Raw genomic sequence first — 26126 nt, forward strand, 5'->3', positions numbered from 1 at the left:
GGGGATACTAAAAAGAGTTGAAAACTGCACGTAGCGTAATTGGCCGAGTGGGGATTCGTATAAAAGGGCTTTTGAAGAGGCACCACATCTATACCATGGTGGAAAGAATACTTTCCACCATGATCTATACAAGAGGTACCACATCTTATACCTGTGTATATTTGTGAAATATTCACAAATATACACAGGTATAAGATGTGGCATGCATCTCAAGATTGAGATGCATACTCAATCTGAAATTTTTCCACGAGTATTCTATCATAAACTTTCATTTCCCGTTCATCCCGACTCCAAATTTGAGGTCCAGAAAACAGGCTAATTTCGGTCAATTTTTAGGGTTGCTCTTTCATTGGCCCATTTTCTTATGCATGAGTCAATGGACCAATCAAATTCTTTATGTATATGGTTTATGAGTTAAGGTTGATTTATACTGGCCGTAAACTGTTAACTTATGCCGTAATCTGTAAAAATTGACCAATCACAGTCGAATGAGAGGGGAATAATCGATTATAATTGGTCAATTTTTACAGATTACAGCATAAGTTAACAGATTACGGCCAGTATAATCCAACCCTTATACAAAAGTCTGTGCTCCCCGCTAAAGAATCAACAGTCGTGATGTACGAATATCTAGAAACGGAGAGCATGCTCTAAATATGCTCCGATATATTCGTGTCACTTCGAGTGTTAAGACATTCCTATCCCCGTTGTATGTATAATACAAAATATGAAGGTTGGTAATACCGCGCAAGTAATTCGACTAGGCGGATTTTTAAAAATACTTACATGTACATAATGGCAGCGCGAGATCAGTTCTTCGCAGTTCTCCGCTAGTTGCGTCGGAAAACGGTTTGTTGCAATTCGCTGCATTCTTGTTGTTTTTTTTCGCGAGGAAGACAAAAGGCACGCTAGAGTGAGTAAAATGGTCAATCGCGCAGATTTGCTTTTCCTAATCCGTTCTTTTTTTCGCGCCGAAACAAAATCGAGTTTTTCTCGATATTGATAGAATCGTCCAGTTTTACTTGGTCGAAAAGTTATTCTTTCTCTATTTTCTACATTGTTCTTACATTGATGAACGAAAAAAGGACAAACGAACTTTTTCGCCTAATAATTGCTATATACCGCATTGTATAGTATTTTTTTTGTTACATTAGCATTCTCTCTTTTATATCACTCTTCTTTATCACTCTTGATCACTTTTTTAAATATTATCGGTATAATTTTTATTTATTTTATATATTATAAAAATGTAATTTATATCGTAACCATATTTCTTTTATGTCGTGACATTTGCTAAACTTTCGTAACATAAAAAACTTTTTTTTACTTATCTTAGAATTTGACCAATAATTGACGAAATAATGACGAAATATATACTGCTTCCAGATCGATAGAAATATAATAAGAGTTGTGCATATTTCGTTCATTCATTATACGAATTTTTATTTTATTTTTGATTTTTCAATAATTTACACATATTTTTTTCACTGTGATACCTAAAATGCATGTATATATATATCTTAACCAAAGTTACACACGAATTACGCGCGAAAATAGAACTAGGTTTACAAGCAGCTTTTATGTCACTACAGTGACATAAGCATAAAATATTTCTAATAGGAATCATATTAGAATTTTCTTTTTCTATTGAAAAAAATAATTCTAATATGATTAGAATTATTTATTTCAATAAGTCCTCTTTAAAAATTACAAAAGTTTACACGTTGAAATATCGTAAATTAATTGTTCAACGGAAATCCAAATTGTTGTTTGTGTTTTATAATCGTATATATATTACATGTATACATATATTTATAAGACATATTACAGAATGTAATTAAAATAAAGAAACAGACTTTTCTCTCAGATTTGAGCTCTTCATAAAGAAATATGAAAAAAAGATCATATAAATATATATATAACCCATTTTTACTGTAAATCCATTGTCAATGTCGAGATACTACTCAAAATGTTTATTATTAAAACTCGAATACGATCCCCCTACCTTAATCTTCTAAATTTTTTTGTGTAGAAATATTTAAAGTCCTAGCTTATAAAGCTAGTTTATGAAAATTTAAAATAATAAAATAATACAAGGGCTACGAGTCGAATAAGATCTTTTAATGTTCGAGGAATAAAAGTAGTAAATATTAAAATTTTAACAAACATTTCGTAATGATATCGATTATTACCAATTATAATAATGTTAAACGCAAATTCAAATTAGTAATTATGCAAACAATTTTGTAGGTATAAATAAAAAAAGTATTACAAAAATATTCTAACTATTACTTCTAAAATAATCCACCTCCATGTATTTGAGTTTATCTAGACCTAAAACTAGGACAAATGTGGCTCATCACACTCATAGTATACATATGTGAATGCTATAGAATTAATGTAAAATTCCTTTTACAAATAATTTTGTTTTAATAATAATTATGAGAGATCCTGATGAGTGATTTTGTAAAAGTATAAATTCTGTTAATGTAATATTTCACAATAATTAGAAATCAAGTAATATAATATAATATATAACAAATTATAGTAACAATTAAAATGTAATAAAATATAAACCTTTGTCAAACCCTTCTATTATTTCATTATTTTTAATTTATTATGATTGAGCGATATTATTTTTCTAGTTTACGAAGTTTAAATTGACAACGAAAAACAATTCCTCTCCGAAGTTTGCCATTTACGTTAATTATATCCTGTAAAATCAAATAAAATTTCTAATTAGCTACAATATATGGAAAAGAGATATGTTGAGAAGAAAAAGATTCATAAATATATTATTTATAATTAGTATATAAGTATCAGGTTGCTCCTTGCCCTAATGAAGTGAACAGTAAAATATTCACGACGTTGGCACTCCAAGAATAAAAATTAAAAGTTAAATGTATACTAAAATTCTGGTTGAGATAATTGAAATTCCGGTTGATTTAATCAGAGTTTGTTTATTTTCAACCAAACATTTTTTTGTCCTAATGTACCCCTATATATGTTTATATTTATTTGTTACGTATGTATATATTCTCAATTTCTCCTGTCATATATCATTACATTTTATTTATTTGATAAAACTAAACAATACATTGTACAATAAAGATTAAAATAAACTTCGGTTGTTTTAATGAAAGAGTTAATGGATTTTCTGGGTGGAGTGCAACTAGTTTGTTTCACATCTGCTAGTATATTTGTATAAAGGGTAAAACAAATGTTTTGCGCTTGAAACATATGGCTTGGTGGCTGTAATGGACCATATGGCTCTTCGAAGGCATCTATGTCTATAAATAGCGTCATACATCTCATTCTTTCATCACTTCCATCTAAAGAAGAAAGACTCTGAGAGCTGTGTCATAACTTAAGAAATGATCCTTTATTTAAATAAAATTACTATAATAAGAAGATTAAAAACGAGACTGTTTATGTGAGTACATCATTTAAATATGAGAAGCGCCACTTTCGGGGTCAAAGTTAAATATTAAACTAATATATATATTTTTTGTATAAATTTATCTTAGAAATATTTATATTATTAACTTTAATAATATAAATTTAAAATACAAACGTTTCAACCTACATTAGGTCATCTTCAGTGTAGTTGATCATTTGAAATAAAATGTCATATTGATTTATATAAGATGCACATTGGTCTAGAAGCCTTACGCTATGGTTAGCTCGGATCTACTTACTTTTTTTCCGTAAGCAATAAAAGCCAAAAGATTTTGCTACAATGTTAAATAATTTAGTGAAATCAATAAGTACAAAAATTAAATATAAAGAGTCATTTTTTGAAAGCTGTTTTTGTATGCTATTTTTAATTCATATCATAGAACTTTGTAAAAAACATAAAAAATTTTAAGGATTAAATCTAAAAAAAAAAACGGCCAAATCGTCATCTAAATTCTAAACTACTAATCATAAAAGTAGAGACTTCAAGCTTTTTGTAAATCATCTTATTATAATAATTTTTGATGAAGTTACTACTCTCTTGAAAATTTCTTATTTTTGTTAGTAAGTTGATCTCTTGATTTTTTAGCATAATGCTATTTAATATTTCATATCAAAATATATGAAAATAATGTATAAAATATCTCGTTGAAATATTCCTTTTTAGATCATCTTTCCTTAAGACATAGAATATTCAAAAAATTCTATTATTTATGTACACAAAAAATATAAAATCCATTAAAGGAAAAAATATAAAAAATAAAATTGCACTTTTTTAATACATCGTTGCACTTATAAAAAAAAATGAGCAATAAAAAAATATACATTATTTACCATTAAATTTATTATTTTTATTTTAAATGGAACAGGTACTAGAACCAATTCTAATTACATGATGCATACTATATATATATATGTTGAAACACAGAATACAAAACTGTGATCTCTACAGTCGCTACTGACGATTAAGAGTAATTTATTGTGCGTGATGATTTCTCTCTACGTCTTCTTAGGGTCATCTTTAGTGACCTATGTTTTTTCTTATCGCGGCAGTGCATCCAATTAAACATAGGAAGGAAGAGTACTATATAGTCTACAGAAATTCTGACAACTTTACTCGTTATCTACGGAGTAAGTTCATTGATTTTCTATTATCTTTTTGATCAGATTTTATCAGTGCCCATCGCATCATCAGAAACTTCTACAATCAACTTGAAAACAACGCTGCAGAGCGAAACAACACTGCAGAGTACAGCTTTATAACAGTTTGCTGGTCAAACGCTAATAGGACAATGAAACTGCCTATTCTTTTGACGCTCTTCTATTGCTTTTATGTCGATGTTAGCCACGCCAGGGAAATAACGTATGTATCCGATTAATTTGCTCGATAATCACATATGTACTCCTTCCTAATGAAAAAATGCTCACAATAGTTTTAGGAATTTTTCATATTTTGAATGTATGAAGATTTCTAAAAAAAAAAAATACTTTAAACACACTTTTTCAGAAGTTATATATTAATAATTGTAAATTTTATATTATTAATTAATTATTAATTTTCTTCAAAAGTTATAGAATGAGAAATCTTATAACGAAACACGCAGTTAAGTGTCCTTCTTTAATAAATTCTAGATATATTAAAATATAAACAAAGATAAAGAGGTGCACATGTTTTTAAAAATCGATTTTTTTGAAGAAAGACTTTTATCCCCTTAACGATTATAAGCACTTACAACAAATGTGTCTTATTTTTGTCTGTATTTTAATACATTTAAAGCTTATTAAAATTGAAATTGAACATTTTGTTGTGTTCCTTTATAAGAATATTTTAGTTCATATCTCATCTTATATGTGCGATCCTTAAGATTTAATATTGTTTATTTACATCGCTTCAAATAGCGGACGTTATTTCTACATATGCCAATTATTGCGAAGATTACTAATTGTAAGTATAGATGATCTATATGAATATTACTAAGTCTCGGTAATTTAAAGGTTTAAAACGCTCGTACGGAATGTAAGAGAGATTCGGGTTCGATTCCGGCGGATGTAATATTTTTCGCAATAGAATTAATTAATTCTTCGTAATAGAAAGAATTAATTATTTACAGATTTTGATATGTCGTTCAACATTATTAAAATCGATCTAAAATGCGTAATGAGCATCAAGAATGGTTAAATTGCTAGTCAATTATTGATATTACTGCGGTAATTTAATAGAGATTGCGTTTCAAGACCGAAAAATTATTCGACGTGCAGTTTAAAAAGACTACATACGTAGTACATATATAAATTCAAACGGAATTATACAAACACCCGAGATCCTAAGACTTTTGTTTTTTATTAGTTCTGATAATTTATAATGATGTCATGTTTATTTTGTCCTGTAAATAATTATATCAATCTTTACAGTCATGAAGATATTAAAGATGCTATGTTGAGCTTAGTACATATGATGCGAGAGAACACAGAGAAGCTGGAAAGACATGAAGCGAGAGAACGGCAGCTGGGTGAGCAATTAAAAAAAACAATAACCATTTTGACAAAACGTGTATCCGTTGTAGACGGTCTGAAACTGCAATTGATCAAGTTAGACGATAAAGTCGCAGGAATAGAACATCTAATCGCACAGGTAATTTCCAATTTGCCTAAAAAATAAAAAAAAAAACTTTTTGAGGTGTTAATGTTTCTTTATATAGAAAGATGAACGAGAGCGTATACAAATGCAAAAAACCGTGGACAGTTTAGAAGATCTAGAAAATCGCTTGGAGGGCTGGCTCACGAATATCGAAAGTAAGGTAGCAGAGATAAACAATCGTGCGGAAGTTACATCTGCTCCGGATAGTCTTTCTAACGTTCTCGATAAGTTAAGTAGCATAGAGAGCAACTTGATGGGAGAGGTTGTAAAATTCAAAGAAGATCTGCATAATAACATAGCAAAGATGAATAGAGAATCTGTTACGCTGATGGAGAAGACGCATACGATATTCTCGGAGGTAAAATATTTATAATAAAAATAATATATATTTTTTTTGCTAAATATTTTAAGTAATATAAATAATATATTTTGCGTCGTTAGATGCAACATGTAGCCGCCAAAATCGAAGACCTCGAAAAATCTTTAGAGAAGATAAAACAGGTAACGCAAAATATTCAGGAGAGACCATCAGAACGGCAATTGGATTTATCTCCAACCTTTGACAATCATGTCAGAACATTAGAGCAAATGCAAGAACTACTGGAAAGCACGTCTGACAGATTACGAGAATTACCTAGGTTTTGCGTATTTTAATTTCCCTCCCTAATAAAAACATTTTAATAAAATTTTGATGAAATTTCAATGAATTTAATGTTTCATTAAATTTGATAACATTTTGACGATTATATTAATAACGAAATTTTTATTGTATTTTGTTGAGAAAATAATTTTCTGTATTTTTAATGAAAACAAATACACTATTTTAATAAGAATTCAATAAAAATTAAATTAAATTTTAATACAAAAATATTAACTTTGACCAATAATTTCATTAAAATTTTAATTTAATTTTTTCATGAAATTTTGATGAAGTTATTGATCAAAATATTTAAAAAACTGAACATTCAATTCATCTAAATTTCATTAAAATGTTTTCATCAAAATTGACATCAGTTTGGATGTTTTTTCTTTGCAAAAATATGTAACATCCTTGTAACACTTTGACGCTAATTACCATTTTACGATGTAGGATAAACGAAGTTCAGGCGCTCCACAACGAGACACAAGCTACATTACAGGAAACAAAGCACGCGTTAAAGGACATCATTACACGGGGTATTAATAATATCGAGGATAGCATAATAGAGAATAAAGAAGAAACGAAGGATTTAGTAACGACATTACGGTAAATCCTGATTTGATGGCATGATTAGTACTAAACATTCTTTTGTCTTCTAATACTTTGGAGTAGGGCTCGCGATAAAATAATATGATACAACTTATTTAAAATAAAAAATATAAAATACGTTTCAAAAGCGCTTATTATTTTCCATACTTGGAAACGCAACTGAATTACTATAGTAATATTATCAATTAAATTACTAAGCATTTTGATTGAATTTAATTGAATCCAATTGAATCCAGTTGAGTTTGAATTGAATCGAATTGCATAAATACTCCCTCCGTTTTTTAATGACCACCAACCTTCGGTGGCAGCAGTCGGGAGTAAAAACAAAGTTTTCGCTTTTTAAAATACATATTCGGATAGATAAAATTTCGATCTATTTGATCTATTTTCGTTTACCGCGAGATACTACGAATCCATCATTTTAATTAAAAAATTGTTAAGTAAGAGTCCTGTATATTCTTTCTATTTTAATTAATGAGCTTTTTTAACAGGATGAATCTAGCTAATAATGCAGAACGCGTTAATCAGGAACTACAAAATCTGGAAAAGGGTCAATCCGTGATGGTTTCTATGGCTGATCATGTGCTGGACACGAAGAAAAGAGTGGAGTACGGTGTACATCAGATTTTACTGGAAGTGGGTGATTTGGTGAAGACTCAAGGCGTTAATATTAATAGCACTCTTAGTCAAAGATTTGACGGAATCTCAAATGATATCATGGATAATCAAAACGGTGCTTTGGCAAACCTTACCAGTAAAATGGAACTGGAAATGAACAAAGTAAAAATCTACTATTTGTTAATATTGATCTAGTTGTTGCCAAGATTTGTTGTTACCAGCTTCATTACAGGTTTGGAGACAGATCAATGTAATGTATCAGCAGATGACAGAAAGTGCTCGAGCTTTAGATAAATTGCATCAACAGAATGAAGCCTATGTTAACGGCACAACGTCCACTATGGGTGGAATGGAGAACAAAGTAATAAGACATATGATACATTTAGATTAAAAAGTAATGAAAATTAATATATTCTCTCAAATAAATTTTATTATAGATAATGTATATATCAGTTAAATTTCCATTGATTCATTATCATCTTATCAATTATTTGAATGTGCATCAAATTAATTTAGCATTTTTTGTGATATATTTAACAAAGTTAGACAATGGCGATTTGATATTCACTTTCAATAACATCCAACGAACATTAGTTTGAACTTATTTATTTAAATACTTGCCAAATATTGCAAAATTAATTAGTTAAATATTTTGGATTCTGTAGGTGGGCGAAATAACGAAACGTATGACTGAAGTGGATGAAAACTTGAACTATCTGCTCGGCCGCTTGTCCTTAGTAACACAAGAATTCAATCAAATTAAGACAGGCTTGGGAAACGCTCTAGATAACATCAAGGCTTCTTTCAAAGTGGTTCAGGATAAGGCATTGGATCTGACTCATCCGGGTCCTCATCCACTCCCGGAAAATTATAAGAACCCAAACGAATCCGAAACCGGAAAGCCAGACGGTAAGCCTCCATTGGACTTCATGAATCACATTATCAATGTACCCTCCAATTGACCTCAAGTCAATAGATTTTTAAAGCATTCTGATTAATTGCATTTATTTACTATGACAATATAAAATTTCGTTAATACTAAAAGTTCTCTTTTGTAATTTATTTCTTTTTTATATTCCTTTACAATCACCTGGCCAAACTCAGATTTAAATATTTCGTTTTATAACTGTTTACTGTATTAATTTCTTTATTATATAAACTGTTTGTTTTAGTTGTGTCCATAAAATAAGCCATTTGATTCTCAAATCATCAGGTCGGCTTTTGAGCTAAAAGCTCTCACAATCAGTCAAACAGCCATCTTCATCTTTAGTGAATTAACATGCGGCACTGCCTTCAGTATTTCATCATCATCATTGTAATTAGATTGCAATACATTTGCGAATATATACATATATTACTGAAAAATAAGGAAATCAATTTGCATCGTAACGAAAAGTGTTGAATTTATCTTCTTAGGAATGCTGCTAGATGATGTCGTTTCTTGCATGTATTTTAGTACATGCATTATTTGTATTTTTGTATCAATGTGAAGCTAAATATAAAAATATTTTATATGAAATTGTTAATAAGGTCTTAATGAATTTTAATAAAATCTTAATAAAAAAAATTACTCTATTAATAAATAGTAACAAAATCTTAATAACAAAATCTTAATGAAATCTTAGTGAAATAATACTGAAAGTAGGCCAATTGACGAAATATCAATATGAAATTTAGTAATATTTCATCATTATTCATTACAAGACTTTTTACAAGAAAATTTTCAGAAAAAAAACGTTTATCTGCAGGGTAGTGATATTGCAAGCAATATCACGTCTATGACTGTTTTATTTAAGGCTCGCAACGCTCACGAGCATCGTTTTTCCTTATTTGACATTTAATAAATAACAAGGATAAAATAATTTTGCGAGCGTTGTGGATGTTAAATTGAACGCACCCTATAAGTATATATGTTATACAAAGTCAAAAGATGCAACGCCCACGAAAATGGCGTAGCCCGCTCGGATACCAAGCGCCTGCGTTTACGACTTCGTCACGCAAGGACGTACGTTAGGACGAACGAACGAAAATTCGTACAAATTCACGGGGAACAATCAAAGGAAGATACATATGCACAGTCAAAGTCGGCAACACTTTCAAAAATATACGATTTGATAACACCCGAACCGAACGTGTCCGCCGAGTGGTTTTCCTCCATTGGTGATTGCAGCGACAGTAATTGGATAGATTGCAGTTAATATTGATATTACGATGATCATCTCAACATTTTTGTAAAAATAAAATCATGTGGCTCATTGAACATGACTGTTAACAATATTCAAAGGCTTAGTCAAGTATATATTATATTATGTTCTCATCCCGGCTTGAATATGGTTACGTGAATTCTACAATCGCACGACGGAGGTAAGTTTTCTCATTTAAAATTTTAAACAACGTGTATAAATGCAAAGTTACTATTGTAAAAGCGACTTTGGAACACAGAATTGTTTATATAAATTAAGATATATAATTATTACATAACATATGATTTTATTATAATTACATTGTTATAATGTAAAGTACAATAAGAAGAACGATCCGACGGACAACAATGAGCAGACGGACATCAATGTGATAGACAATGGTTATCCGTAATCTTCGATAATTACCTTTATAAATGTCGCAAACGTCACTTATACGCAATTATCAGCAAGCGAGTGTGTATTTTCATATACACCTGCAATACATGTATATGTGTATGTGTACGATGTCCGTGTTGGACCGAGAAAAAGCTTGTTGCTTGGATTATGGAAACTATATTAATAAATTAATTAACGTTCGTAAACATACAGTCGTGTTGTATCATATAAACTATAAAGAAAGAAATAAAAATAAATATGTAGCTTTAATACAGTTTGGTAAATGTGTAGCATAAAGGCACTTGAACTGTCTTATTTTGCTGTCATTTTTCATACTTAATTTTCCCCCCTATCTCTCTCTCTCTCTCTCTTTCTCTTCTACTCTCTTTCTTCATCCTTCTCTTCTCTTCCTCTTCTTTCCTCGCGTTCTTCCATTTCGCAAAGAATATAGTATAACGAAGTATGATTGTGTGCGTTGAAAAGGAGACAAAGAAGAAAAAAGAACCGTGATGAAGGATGAATGTGATTGGTGAACGTGATTGATTCTGGACACGTGTCTTTAAAAGCACTTGCGATGGACGATACCCGGACCATTCTCTTCTCTTCCTCTTCTTTCCTCGTGTTCTTCCATTTCGCAAAGAATATAGTATAACGAAGTATGATTGTGTGCGTTGAAAAGGAGACAAAGAAGAAAAAAGAACCGTGATGAAGGATGAATGTGATTGGTGAACGTGATTGATTCTGGACACGTGTCTTTAAAAGCACTTGCGATGGACGATACCCGGACCGGACTCATCGTATTCCTGTTTGGAAATCCACATCTGTTGGAAGGTAGACAAGGAAGCCAGGATAGAACCGCCGATCCATACGGAGTATTTTCTTTCAGGAGGAGCAATAATCTTAATCTTTATAGTAGAAGGTGCAAGAGCAGTGATCTCCTTCTGCATACGATCGGCGATACCGGGGTACATGGTGGTACCACCAGAAAGGACAGTGTTGGCATAAAGATCCTTGCGGATATCGACGTCGCACTTCATGATAGAGTTGTAGACGGTCTCGTGAATACCGCAGGATTCCATACCCAGGAAGGAAGGTTGGAAAAGAGCTTCAGGACAACGGAACCTTTCGTTACCGATAGTGATAACCTGACCATCGGGCAATTCGTAGCTCTTCTCGAGGGAGGTACTGGCGGCAGCGGTGGCCATTTCTTGTTCGAAATCCAGAGCGACATAACAGAGTTTCTCTTTGATATCGCGAACGATTTCTCGCTCGGCCGTGGTAGTAAAGCTGTAGCCTCTTTCGGTAAGAATCTTCATGAGGTAGTCAGTAAGATCGCGACCGGCCAAGTCCAGACGGAGGATGGCATGAGGGAGGGCGTAACCTTCGTAGATGGGTACGGTATGGGAAACACCGTCGCCGGAGTCCAGGACGATACCGGTGGTACGACCGGAAGCGTATAAGGAAAGGACGGCTTGGATAGCGACGTACATTGCCGGGCTATTGAAGGTTTCGAACATGATCTGCGTCATCTTCTCACGATTAGCTTTCGGGTTGAGGGGTGCTTCAGTGAGAAGGACAGGGTGTTCCTCCGGAGCGACACGCAATTCGTTGTAGAAGGTGTGGTGCCAGATCTTCTCCATGTCATCCCAATTAGTAATAATACCATGTTCTATAGGATACTTTAATGTCAATATACCTCTCTTACTTTGCGCCTCGTCGCCAACATAGCTGTCTTTTTGACCCATACCGACCATCACACCCTATAAAATGGAGAATCATTTAGTTAAGAATGTTTCTTAGTTTGAGTTAAACGATACGTTAAAAAATATCGTATATATACTCTATTATTTTTAAAAAATTGTAACATAAAAAGTGCTAGGATTATATAAATATAATATATAATAATAAGATAATATAAGATGGTATTATTATATTGATATGTTCATATAATATTTAGATTTTTGGTAAATTTTGATTTCTTCAAATGAGAAGCCAATGTTTTGACCAACCTGATGACGAGGGCGGCCGACGATGCTAGGAAACACAGCGCGCGGTGCATCATCCCCTGCGAATCCAGCTTTGCACATACCGGATCCATTGTCCACAACTAGTGCCGCAACATCATCGTCGCACATCTTGGTTGATCGTTATTATTACTTTCTGTGAATACACACCACAAAATGCAGAAGAATGTTGCAGGATAGGGTCACTATTGTTATAAAGTAATGAAAAACAATTAAATTCATGATCAATAAATTTAAATTAATTCGGAAATTCATTCATAGAATTAATAATTATAATATGTATATGTTAAATCATACATAGACAAGTTTATAGAGACATTCGACATTACTTTGAAGATATTAAGAATGAGTTTGAAAAAGAATTTATATTTTTAATGAATGAAGAAAAGTCAAAATATCAATTTTGGTTATAAAAATTCAGGATAAAGTAATAGACTACTAATAAATTCTTTCAGCTTTGTTACTATTATCGCGTTCACATCCACTTATGCACAATCACTAGTATTATGACTTTACGTCATACACGATTACGCAAACCTCACTCAATTCTCAGTTTTTCTTGAAAGTTTTCCGAAATTATCGTTCTTTGAAAGCTTCTCATCAACCATCCTGATACTTGGAAACTCACTGAGTTAAAGCTTTAACTCAGCTTTGACTCAGTACCATTTATTCGAATCACTACAGATCTTATGAACTGATATCAAAGATTTTTGCCATTTTAGCGAAACTTAGAAAAGATTTTCAGAACTCAGGATTTTCGATGCACGTGAACCAAGTAAATCGATGTGATTCGCAACCGTTTATTGTAGTAATGAGATATGGCGATTTACCGTTTACTAAGAGTCGAGGGAGAGAGTTCGGTGACAATCGTTTAGGGTCGCGTACAACGTCGTGCAAGAGGCTGACGAGAGCCGCAAGTGGCGTGGTACCGGCTCTGTGGGGTCCCTTTATCCATATCGGTCAGCGGCCGAAAATAGCAATCCGCCCCTTACATGGAAATCGGCTGTTGGCGTTAATGTTGGGCTGAGATTCCGCGCCGCCCATTCTAGTCAGGCTAGTCCTTAGTTCACCCTAACGAGAGGAGCAACAACGGTGGAAAGAGAGAGAGAGAGAGAGAAAAGAGAGGGAAAACGCCGAAGCATCTTGCTCGGAGGTGGTGACGACGTCGTCGACGCTGTGGTGGCCGACGGCCCCCGAATCCAAATAAGGACTCGTTACGTGACAGGGCCGTCCATTGTTATCATGGGCCTCGGTAAAGAGATAAAGACTCTAAGGAGAAAACGAGGAATGAAAGATTTGAAAGGGTTGAAAGTAAGTGATGTTCGACAAATAGAATCTTAAAAGATAGAATGTAATAAACTTAGAAACGACTATATAGAGAGACACTAACGAAGATTCAAGCAAAACATAAAATATCTGCCCGAACCTTACCCAGTGAGAAATGATAAAGAAATCGGTATCGAATTGACGTTGAATTAATTATTGATTCGACGTCGATTTCATTGTCATATTTCTCACTAGGTAAAGGACCAACTCTACTGTGAGGTCAAAAGTCTCGAAAAATACAAACTAAAAATATTTAATCTTGAAAGAATAAGCTCCGAAATATCGAACTCTAAAGCACGCAAGAATCGAACTTTTTGAAATATTTGGATTTCGGATAATTAAACTTTGAATAACTTCGCTACGATAAATTAAGAATCTTGAAGCGGCACCTTGTCCCGTATTTTTTAAACAAAATTGTAATTTTACAGTGCAAAGAACAAATCTTTTTCATAGAATGGTGTAACAGGATTGATTAGTGACGTATTAATTATCTGAAAAATAAATACTTTTGCCTTTAGTTGTCATTTTTTTTTAATATGGAACAAAAATTATTTATTAAGTGATCAAGATTGCGCTGCCAAGAATAATAACTCACAAATTCTTGGCGCGTGTTGTTGATATTGGCAAGGCTTTCAGAATTCGTTGATATAATATGATATAATATGATATTCAAATATGTTAGCAGGAAAGAATATTAGTGCAGCTATCGGACAAAATTGCAAATTGCAATTTGTTATAATTGGCAGGTGCACGGGGCAACTCGCTTGCTTGAGCCATCATAAAGATCCCCTCTTCTACCTTTCATCGCTAGCTAAGCCGATGCCGATGTCGATTCGCATTGCCGAGTTTCAACCCCGTAAGGGCGCATCTTTTATTGTTGAACACCTCTGACTCGTTATCGTTACGTTCATCATTAAGACTTTGACGTGAGTGCGAAAAAGGCGACCTGATCTTCACCATGAAAAATATTGAAGGTGAATGTTATTCTGTTTTCTACCTCAAAAGAGAAAAGATTAGAAAATAGAATCCCTCTAGGGGGGATTTAATTAACTGGAAAGATTATGACCGCATCTATTGGAAAAATTTAGAATCCTCTCTCATTTTATCAGTAAAATTTGATTATTCTATCCGTCATTAATTTGTTGAAATCTAAAGACACGAAGGGAAATTTATATAACTATTGTTATTATGAAATTATCTGGCAGCAATTAAAGCGCTTATAAATTATTTTTTATTCCTCGCATGAGAATATGTAATACAATTGACTTTTTAAACATAATGTAATTATGTTTAATACCTTTTTCTAGTTGTATTTCTAGTCATATTATACAAAAAATATGTAATATTGTTTCTTATTTAAAAAAATATATGATATTGCAAAATTGTATTTTGGATTTTAAGAAATTTAGAATGCAGCCAGATGTTTGAAACATTTTCAATAATATTTTGTGTAATTTTGATTATACTTTAAATTTCATACATATAATATTGTTGTACTTAATACTGGTAACGCACATTTATTTCTGTGTTTTACTACAGAAATAAAAATAATTTGAAAGACATAAAACAGAATGCAACTCTCTTTTACATAATCAATTTTGGGGGATCATTTTATTTCTACATTACCTTAAGTTTTTATCTTTTCATAGAAACTGAAAATTATCACAATAATGACGCTACGTTCAAGGCAAATTGATAGATATAAATATAATAGTTAATAAAATCTTTATAATATATCGTTACGAAATCGTTATCAGTTATGATTCCGCAGTTATTCAATATTTAAAAATTATTTTGTGTTATTAATTTAAACTAGTTATTAATTTAACTCTCTGAATTAGTTTTTATAAATAATCGAAGTATAAAACTGACGATTTTATAACGATGTAAATAAAGATTTTATTAACTTTTTTTTACTAATTTTTCCTTAAATATAGCCTCATTATTATTAATTTCGTTTTCTATTAAAAATGAATACATAAGAAAATGTAGAAATAAAACAATCCCCAAACGTTCAAAAAAAGTACTCTCCTTTGAAGAAAATAATAGTTAAAATCATAATTGTGATTTTATTTTCACAAATCAAATTTCTAACATTAATAAAACAATTAATAAGAAGTAATTTATATAAGAAATAATGTTTATAATTGTACTACTTTTGTAAGGGGACGAGAAAACACGTTCGGAGGTTTATGGCATATATCTTTATGTCAAGTCGTTAATTAATTTGTACAGACGAACTTAAAAATGGTATAGTCGTCCATTTTTGTATGCCTAAACTCATATTCACAAAGGCATTAGTGCAACTTTTTCTCTAGTTTACCTATATAGTTCAACAATAATTATAATAAGCATATTTTTTATTTCGATCATGCAATATATACAACATGCACTATACGTATGTTTTATACATTTGTATATATACATAAATATATAAAATTTTATACTATTAGAGTTATGCAATTTCAAATCTTATAAATTTTTTATGTTAATATACGTATAATTTTATCATAATATACATAATAACATTTTATAACTTTAATAATATAAACAGATTTGTATGGAAAAGAATGTTTTAATGGCTTTTAATGTTTCCTTTGTTTCTTTCGTGAAATTCCAACTATTAATTAAATTTATAATTTACAAAACATATAATGTGTACTTTCACATACGTTTATAATAGCTTTATACATCTCAATTTTACACCATTTATCGATACTAAATGTAAATTTAAAAAATGATATGTTTATTTAAATCAATAAATTGATAGATTATTTTTGTTATTATGTCAATTGAATAAATGATTAATTTATTTAAATCATAAGCTAAAGCTGGTTTATATAAATAAAAAGTAAAAATATATTCTCTTTCACACAGACACACGTAAACTATTAATCCAATTAAATATAGCTGATCAGTATTTGTGCAAATGTAAGGGTATTAAAGAATGAAAATTACGAATTGAACTACTGTAAGAGAGAATATAAGATTGATTTATTCCATAGACGTAAACTTATATACAAAAGATGACGTATATGCTCGTATAGTAGTTGTTGATAAAAGACTTGCCGCCACAGACCAATAATTACGACAATAAAGTATTCGACTAACGGAGATCCAACTAGACGAAGCGATGCGGCAGTGAACGGTACATCTCAGGGAAAGGTGTAGCAATAATAACAATAATAATAATGAATAGCATCGAGCATAATTGCTTAGAAGCACTTGCGGTGAACGATGCCGGGGCCAGATTCATCGTACTCCTGTTTGGAAATCCACATCTGCTGGAAGGTAGACAGGGAAGCCAGAATGGAACCACCGATCCATACGGAGTACTTCCTCTCGGGGGGAGCGATGATCTTGATCTTGATGGTCGAGGGCGCGAGAGCGGTGATTTCCTTCTGCATACGATCGGCGATACCGGGATACATGGTGGTACCACCGGAGAGAACGTTATTGGCGTAGAGATCCTTACGGATATCGACGTCGCACTTCATGATGGAATTGTAGACGGTCTCGTGAATACCGCAAGATTCCATACCCAGGAAGGATGGCTGGAAGAGAGCCTCTGGTGTGCGGAACCTCTCGTTACCAATGGTGATGACCTGACCATCGGGCAATTCGTAGCTCTTCTCGAGGGAGGTACTGGCGGCAGCGGTGGCCATTTCTTGTTCGAAATCCAGAGCGACATAACAGAGTTTTTCCTTGATATCGCGAACGATTTCTCGCTCAGCCGTGGTGGTGAAGCTGTAGCCTCTCTCGGTGAGGATCTTCATGAGGTAATCGGTAAGGTCGCGACCAGCCAAGTCCAGACGGAGGATGGCATGAGGGAGGGCGTAACCTTCGTAGATGGGTACAGTGTGGGAAACACCATCGCCGGAGTCCAGGACAATGCCGGTGGTACGACCGGAAGCGTACAGGGAAAGAACGGCCTGAATGGCGACGTACATGGCTGGACTGTTGAAGGTTTCGAACATAATCTGCGTCATCTTCTCTCGGTTAGCTTTTGGGTTGAGGGGTGCTTCAGTGAGGAGGACAGGGTGTTCTTCCGGAGCGACACGCAATTCGTTGTAGAAGGTGTGATGCCAGATCTTCTCCATGTCATCCCAGTTGGTGATGATACCGTGCTCGATCGGGTATTTCAATGTCAGAATACCTCTTTTGCTCTGGGCTTCATCACCCACGTAGCTGTCTTTCTGACCCATACCGACCATCACGCCCTGATGGCGGGGTCGACCGACTATCGAGGGGAAGACGGCGCGGGGAGCGTCGTCTCCGGCGAAGCCGGCTTTGCACATGCCGGAGCCATTGTCTACGACCAGGGCAGCTACTTCGTCGTCACACATTGTTGTTTTTCTTTGATTTTAACGCTCTGCAACACAAAGTTAACAATAAATTATAAATAAGTTGCACCTAATTGTTATAAGTTATAATTTAAAGTATTATACTGGCATTATTTCATTACATCAATAATAACAAGATATTAAAAGTAGAACAAATTAAGGTAAAAGCTAAAAGTAGTTTTCGTTTTTTCTTTAATATTTTTTCTTAAACAAAAACAAAATTACATACATGTAATTATAATGGAATATTAGTTAAAACACATTCTGCTAGAATTATTCAATTCTTTACGAATAAAAGTTTTAAATTATTGTATCATTGAATATCGAAAGAAAATAGTATAAGCATTAAAAATAATTTGATATCTCATTATTGTTTTAATTGCAGGTTTTTTTCAAGGCTCTTCTGAGGGAACTTGCATAATTTTTTACGCAAAATAAAATATCCAGATTATTTCAAAATTTGGAGTTCCAAATTGAGAAGCGGCCGAAATTATTTGAAAAGAAGTGTTCACACATTTGATAATAGTCGAATTTCGATAAAGCTAGTTCTCGGTGAGTGCTACGCGAAGCCAGAATTGACCTAGTTGCCTATAAAGCGGTAGGCAAAAGCGGTCCTGGCGTCGCGGCTCTATTTTTACCCGGCGCGTCGCTAACTTTAGATGTACGGCCGACGGACGCTCCCTAATAAGTTCAAGCGACGATTATGGTGGCCGATGCTACCACTGCCACCGCCGCGCCGCAGCCGACGATGACGACGGATAAAACATAACGTCCCGCCGCGAGGCAACGCCGAGCGTGCCAAAATTATGCCTGCCTGCGGAAAAGGACCAAAACGCGATCGCGCGGCCGAAGACCTCGACTTTGCAACTATATGGTATGATTGCAATCACGAAGAGGCGGTCATTTGTTTTATGTTCGTATGTATTCCCGGCTTTTATGATCAACATCGGTGATGTTAGTTTAACGTTAGCGCTAATCACAACTCGTACCTCATCAGTTGTAATTCCAGAAAGAGCTTATAAGAGAGGCGGTTGAGCAATATTTAAAGTAAAGCGACGTTAAGGAAAGCGATCCTTAGAGGAATGAGTATAATTTTAGAAACCAACTGAGAAGATAGTTGAGGGATGCAAAGTCCATGGAAGATGAGTCTTTTTATGGTCATCGAACGATCTGCGGAGTTAATGTACGTAATTCATAATTTTACTCATGATTATATATTTTTTAGCAGAAGTAAATGAAATGTTAAAAGATTTTAATTCTTGTAAAATAATTTCTCTATTTTTAAAATTTAGATTGAATTTCGGTTTTTTCTATGTAATTTTTATCACGATGCTTCGAAATGGTATTAAATTATGCAAACCTAAATTTTAAAGGTTCTATTATTTATAAAAAATTCTTTTTATTCTTTGTAGTCTGAATGTAATCTTGTTTGTATTAAAATTTTCTTATTTATTAAATTATGTAAGGATAATTTATCAAGGTTAACTGCATTAAAATAATTTGTTTCAACAAAAATTTTAATTGACTTGTACAATTGTTATTTTTTGAGCATTACTTAATATTATTAAAATGTAGATATAAATATTATAAATTAATTAGCAAAATTTAATTTACAAGTACTTTTAACATTACCTCAGATTATTTTTATATCTCTCATCTAACAAGTAATATTTTTAAAAATTAATACGTTAAGTTTTCTTGTTAGAGTTTAATACTATAAATTAATATTAATTTATTAATAAATTTCGCTCGTTTTTTGCAATGCAAATTAAAATGAGTAAACGATCTATATTGAACTAAATGAATTTAATGTTGTTCTTAAATTTTATGATATAAATGAGAGAACATAAAACTAAGTAAAATGTCGTACGTTTTGGAACTCAGGTCCTTTTTCAGTAATTCTTACTGTTTGTGTTGTTGGATTGATGATATTTTCTTAAGATGTGTGATGATGCGATACAGACATGCTGATATCATAATTGTATTAGTTCAGATTAATTTTCCTGTTCTCAGTGCGAGTGCATTTGTAACATCTACGTTCAACTCGATCAGACGAATTTGTAATGATGATTCTGTCTCACATACCTTTACGGTACACTTGCATTGAGAACAGGAAAATCAATCTGAACTCTAATTATTATATCAACATGTCTGTATCGCATTATCACACATCTTCAGAAAATATCATCAATCCAACGACACAAACATCCGTAAGAATCGCTGAAGAAGGACCTGTGAGTTCCGAAACGTACGACACTTCAGTTAGTTTTATGTTCTCATTTATATTATAAAATTTAAGGACAATATTAAATTCATTTAGCTCGATATAGACCGTTTATTTATTTTAAAATTAATTTGTTAGGAATAGGATGCTCGTCTTCCGCCTATAACTTTTACGAAACATAGATGTATAATACAAATGATCAAACAATGATCGAATGCAAGCGGTTTGACGATACGCCAAGAATTAATTTCAACGGAAACAGTGATTGCTGAGAACTTGAACTTCTTTCGAGGATTTAATAGTGGGTCAAAGAACTTTTTTAAGGTAAATAGCATATTAAGTAAAAACTAATTAAATATATAGGAATTCTACGATATTTTAGTGATGTATCAAAATTTATATTTTTTGACATTTTTTAAATTTAATTTATATACGTAAATCTAACTTATCAATTAAAAAATCAAAATTATAATGAATAATATAAGAAACAAAGAAATATGAAAAGGTATAAAATATACGGAAATATAAATAATTTTAGTCTCGACATTTCGATTAACAAACAAAAAATATATTTGAAAAATATGTTTGACATTACGATATAGCGTCTTTTAATTTGTTTCACTAATTAAAATTAATTAAATATTATTTTAGACAAAGAAAAGAATTGTAATTTTTAATTAAAAACGATTTAAAAATACGCAAGTTTTATTTGATATTAAATTTAATTTTAATGATTTTAATAAATTAAATAAAACATATTATAATGTAAAATGTATATGCTGAAGCATTCGATAAATTTAACTTTAAAAGGAGAATACAAATTTCATTTCTTCGCGATCCTTTGAACATTGTGGTATTTCCACATTTTCTTGTATATTTTTTTTAATGGAAATAAAAAGTTATTATAATAATGCTCAAAGAAAAATTAGTATATTGAAATAAAGAATAAAATTCTCTTATACTTACTACATCATTATTATGAAATCGTTATCATGATTTATATGTATACATATTAAACTATAGTATATATATATACTTCAATTATTTAAAAATCAATTCAGAATTATTGATTCAACTCTGTGAATTATAGTTTTTAAAGGATTGAAGTATAACTGACAGCAATTTTGTAACAATATGAATAACAATTTAATAACTCTTTTTTAATGTGTTTATTCAATTTTTTCTTGAGTATAGTGTCGAATTATTATAATAATTTTCTAATTTCATAAAAAATATATAAGAAGATATAGAAATAAAACGATCCCGGCACAATCGCGAAAAAAGTTGAGCCTTCTTTTTGATTAAATATAAAAATTAAGATAATAGTGAAATTGTTACTTTGTGTATTGCTGATTATCTCGAATAATCCTAATGGTGCAGCAGCTTATCACTTTCATTCGCTAATCACCATAACACGCGGACGTCTTTTGATAAGGTCGCGAAAGCAAGCAGAAAACGATTGTGTTCTCCGAGAAAGGATAGAACTCGGGAATAGAGTGGAAATTCGTGATATGTTACTATGTCTACGTACCGTGCACGGGACAGAGGTGGAGCGGCGTCTGTGCCTCGACGACGTCGCGACGTCAATTATATGCTCTCGTTTGGACGCCCCCGCATTTTCGTGGGATGGTGCTTGCTCGACAGGCACGAAAAAGGCATCGCCTCGCGAGGCGTCGCGACGCCCGCCGAACCAGGCAGCCGCAGCCCCTAAGCGGACCGAAGAATATGCTTCATTACTTTGAAAATACCGTGCGATACGTTCCAACGTTGCCTCGAGGATTTATCGATCGTTTCAATTAATTAATTCGAGCTAATTATTAATTTTTCCGACCACCTACATATGTCATTTTACAGATGTCAGTTAAATGCGTTACAGTTAACTGCCATTTGTGAGAGTCAATCTCACATCAAGTAGTAGCCGTATTGTTCATCTTCTTTTCTGTTTTTTTTTCTTTCTTACTTTCTTTTTCTCTATAAAATAATGTATGTAAAAATATTGATTTTAACTAATTTATTTTATAAAAAAGAAATCTTTCACAAGATATTCTTTGTCAAATTTATTAAATAAGATCTTATAGTATAGAGGAATTATTATTCAAAGTTTATGTTCCTCTATCTTAACTTTTTTTTACTTAAAACTAAAATAGATTCAATTATTGCAAAATTATAATTTTCTAAAATTAAAATAGATGCTTCGATTAGACATCAACGAGAAGGAACAGAAAAATCCAAGAAAACTTTGATAGAAGTGAAAATCACGTTCTTATAGATATTAAGTTAGTAGAAATATTCCTGGAGAAATTATGCGATACGACAGAAATAAATTTTTTCATCTTTTATCACGGACATTCTCTAAATATCAATAGAACGTTTAAAACATCTACGAAAGACTTCTAAAAACGATAACTAGTAAAAAAAACTATATGAAATAATAACTTTTGATAGTCGGAAGCAGATTCGTATGTTTCTTCATCTTTTTCAAGACCAGTGAGCATATCAACTGGAAACCTAATAAGTAAGTTGTGAAAATATTGGAAAATAATGATAATATGAATTGACAAAAATTTTGCAATAATTGCGCTAAAATGATTTGTCATAACGTAACAGTTTTGTCAGAATAAAAGACGATAAGTAAAAGAGGCCGATTTTTGCTTATAAATAAGTAAAATAGAAGTTATACATGTATTTTTTGAATCGCTGAATACGATGGTAACACTTTATCCATCCACTCATTGGGAAAGTAGTCAAAAATTTCGTTAAAGGGATCATTTTAATAGTAATTCGATTGACAATTTTTTTCCAATTATTTAGTTTCTTGTATTTTAATGTACTTTTATAACCTTTCTCATTGAAAACCAAAGAAACATTTGAAAATAGAACATTTTAGAAATTTTAAATCTCACAGGCGAAATCAATATGATAAAATTAAAAAAGATCATTTTGTGTTGAATGAATCTTAAGTCTCATCAGATGTACGTACGTGCGTATACATTGTGCAGTTTTGAGAATGTTAAAACAATGAACTTTCACACCACCACAGGAGCCCCATCTTAATAAAATAATCACAAACGCAAACGTTTCGATCCAATTTCGGGTTCTTATCAATGCTGATCGTAAACAAAATTACTAATAATTGAAGTTAGCCAGCTGAGCTTAGTGTATCAACGATGTCATTGCACTTCTTGGTACAATAATGTCGGAGTACTTTTAAGCTATTGATGTGCCATCATTCGATGAGACTCAAAGCTCGACACATCAATAAAATGATCGTTTACGATAAGGATCCGAGATTGGATCGAAATGTTTGCGATTACGAAGAAATCAAATTTCACACTAACATCCTGTGTTTGGCTCAAATTGGCATTATCTTATTGTATTGATTATCTTTTATATTATAATTTATAATTTATAGATAGTAGCATAAATTTATTTGTTATTATCAGAATCCAAAGAGCCTTCGACATAAAATACATTATTTAAATGTCCACCAGGAACTGGAGAGATCGATCATTTCATTTAAAGAAAATATATCAATTTATAATAGATCCTACTAATGTACTTCTATTAAAAATACAAATATTCGATCTCTTATCATTCAGAATTAATTAAGCATTTCGTTTATCTTGTATATATTAGTAGATACAAAATGTTTCTGATCTATCAGCATATAGCAACATACTGCTAATTGTAGAGTTTAATTATGTTGTAGACTGTTGCTCACATATGTAGCAACGATTTGTTGATTTTTTGTTCATATACTCGTTACTTAGATTTGATCTGTTCTTGGTGAACAATTAAGTAATGTATTATTCATATGTATCAAAGTCTCTTCAGATTCTGATAATGAATATATTTACGCTACATTATAAATTATAATACAAAAGATAACATAATAAAAGCTGCAGGTAAAGAATTATTATCTAATTAACACGCTTCTATAGGTGGTGGAAGTCCATTGTTTTAAATTCTCAAGACTGTACAGTTTACGTATTCACATCTGATACGATTAAGATTTTTAAACAAGAAATTATCCTTTTTATAATTATATCATATTGATTTTGCCATGTGAGATTTAGAGGACTTCTAAACTGTAAAACTATTACGCGCGGTAGCATCTTCAGTCAATATATTTTGGAAGTTTACTAAATCATAATAACATCTTTGTACTAACATGAAAGAGACACTGCCATGTCATGAAGAGACGCTATAGCGTATCCTTTACAGGAAAAAAGATGCTTATCTATAATATTAGTAATCATTGTTTTGTTTAAATAAATTGATATTATATGTCGGGAAAATAAAATATAGATTTTTACAATTAAAATAAGATAACAATCATGTAAGTACACTTTTTGCTTAGATATGCATAATGTATATAAACACACATTTTTCAATCCGAATTATATCATTCAGATGACATTCAATGTCATTACTATTTTGATTTAATTTCTTTTTTATACAATTATATTTGACATTATTATATAATTTAAAATTGAACATAATTTTACTTTTTAAATTCAGCTAAAATATTTTCCCAATTATTGGACAATTTCTTTCCAAATTTAATTTGGTAAATACGTCGCTCAGATAATTCGCCATATTATTATTGTTTTGTCAAAATTACTATATATCGAAATAATCAGTAAACAGTTATCAACACTTTAAAAAAGATCAACGTTTCTCAATATTTTTACAAATATACTCGCCGCGTAATACGTAATTATAAAAGCAAAACTGTAGAAACCTTAAAAATTATACATTAAAAATTGTACGGAAGATTTTGTCGTATAATTTTATAAATATTGTTTTAACGGGGAAGCCAAATACTATTAAATATTCATTACTAGAATAGTAAAAGGAAAAAGAGGTAGAAAAGAAAAAAGAAAGGGGAGAAAAAAGAAAAATAAATTATATATAGTGATAACTTTTTTGTTCTGGACAAATCTTGTATTAAAATTAAGCCAAAGTTACTTTTATTGCAACTGTAGTACGTATTATATATACGTAACGATAACAGTTATTTTAAAATAACACAAGCTACTATTTTGCCGCGATTGAAGACGAATTTGGTGCGAGAACGATGCGAAAACACGTTAGCATTAGAGTGTAAATTTATTTACTAATGCGATTATTCAATAACACTTGAGACCATTTTTGAAATGCATAAGTAAATTTCTCTTTTCTCACGTAATAATTCGTTCAACAAATAAGGAGAATGAAAAAGTTATAAAGATCTCACGTATACTCTTGGTAAAATAATTTAGAAGAGTTCATTAAATATATTTCTATTAATTTTATTCATGCATTTTCGATCAATTTACGAATAAGTACTCATATAAAAAGTTAAAAACTTACATTATTATACATATAGCAGTATATTTTACAGATAGAAAAAAACTTGAAAAAGTGAGAATGCTTCGAGTAAAATTTAGCGAGAAGTAGAACAGTATGTAACACCAAGACGCGAGCCGCAGAAATAAAGCGAAAGTTTACGTGAGGTAATGAAAAAGTTCATGTAATAGAAACAATAATGATATTATATGATGTAATGTGTATTTCAGTTAACTTTGACATCGTATAACAATATACAATAACATAAATATAAATGTATATTTACAAAATAAATTAAAATATAGAAGTACATCGGTAGATACTTAATGCTTCGATTA

The 26126-nt window shown here is 31.5% G+C and overlaps 3 protein-coding genes across 6 annotated transcripts; 1 reads left to right on the forward strand and 2 right to left on the reverse strand.

The window, feature by feature from the left end:
* The first annotated feature begins 835 nt into the window (after positions 1-835).
* Positions 836-11127, forward strand: LOC108780436 (centromere-associated protein E). 4 transcript variants are annotated; one of them, XR_001940900.1, is made up of 11 exons: positions 836-913; positions 4624-4819; positions 5869-6088; positions 6156-6452; positions 6536-6732; positions 7185-7340; positions 7835-8123; positions 8194-8322; positions 8627-8870; positions 9710-10325; positions 10482-11127. XR_001940900.1 is itself a non-coding variant. In XM_018548144.1 (10 exons), the coding sequence occupies exons 2-10, from the start codon at positions 4749-4751 to the stop codon at positions 9712-9714; spliced, it is 1608 nt and encodes a 535-aa protein (XP_018403646.1). In that variant the 5' UTR covers positions 836-913; positions 4624-4748; the 3' UTR covers positions 9715-11127. The 4 variants fall into 4 exon arrangements, 3 of the variants coding, with proteins under 3 accessions (XP_018403646.1, XP_018403645.1, XP_018403643.1); XM_018548144.1 differs by having other exon boundaries at positions 9710-11127; XM_018548143.1 differs by lacking the exons at positions 9710-10325; positions 10482-11127 and adding an exon at positions 9134-9434.
* Positions 11128-11136: 9 nt separating this feature from the next.
* LOC108780437 (actin, muscle) lies at positions 11137-13491 on the reverse strand. The gene is made up of 3 exons (XM_018548145.1): positions 13395-13491; positions 12550-12700; positions 11137-12300 (listed from the first exon to the last, which is right to left on the reverse strand). Exons 2-3 carry the CDS (start codon positions 12673-12675, stop codon positions 11296-11298), a joined length of 1131 nt encoding a protein of 376 aa, XP_018403647.1. The 5' UTR covers positions 12676-12700; positions 13395-13491; the 3' UTR covers positions 11137-11295.
* Positions 13492-17023: 3532 nt separating this feature from the next.
* LOC108780377 (actin-5, muscle-specific) lies at positions 17024-18262 on the reverse strand. The gene has a single exon (XM_018548058.1). It carries the CDS (start codon positions 18234-18236, stop codon positions 17106-17108), a length of 1131 nt encoding a protein of 376 aa, XP_018403560.1. The 5' UTR covers positions 18237-18262; the 3' UTR covers positions 17024-17105.
* Between the last annotated feature and the right edge of the window lie 7864 nt (positions 18263-26126).

Source organism: Cyphomyrmex costatus, unplaced genomic scaffold (genome assembly GCF_001594065.2).
Source record: "Cyphomyrmex costatus isolate MS0001 unplaced genomic scaffold, Ccosl1.0 scaffold70, whole genome shotgun sequence".
Lineage (NCBI taxonomy): Eukaryota > Metazoa > Arthropoda > Insecta > Hymenoptera > Formicidae > Cyphomyrmex > Cyphomyrmex costatus.

What these genes read in the sequence shown, in the direction of transcription:
- LOC108780436 (XM_018548141.1), top strand. Translation starts at nt 4,749, where the DNA reads ATGAAACTGCCTATTCTTTTGACGCTCTTCTATTGCTTTTATGTCGAT. An exon ending in GATTTAGTAACGACATTACG is followed by an intron (nt 7,341 to 7,834) that starts GTAAATCCTGAT and finishes CTTTTTTAACAG; the next exon opens with GATGAATCTAGCTAATAATG. An exon ending in TGGAACTGGAAATGAACAAA is followed by an intron (nt 8,124 to 8,193) that starts GTAAAAATCTAC and finishes GCTTCATTACAG; the next exon opens with GTTTGGAGACAGATCAATGT.
- LOC108780437 (XM_018548145.1), bottom strand. Translation starts at nt 12,675, where the DNA reads ATGTGCGACGATGATGTTGCGGCACTAGTTGTGGACAATGGATCCGGT. An exon ending in TCGGCCGCCCTCGTCATCAG is followed by an intron (nt 12,301 to 12,549) that starts GTTGGTCAAAAC and finishes TCCATTTTATAG; the next exon opens with GGTGTGATGGTCGGTATGGG.
- LOC108780377 (XM_018548058.1), bottom strand. Translation starts at nt 18,236, where the DNA reads ATGTGTGACGACGAAGTAGCTGCCCTGGTCGTAGACAATGGCTCCGGC.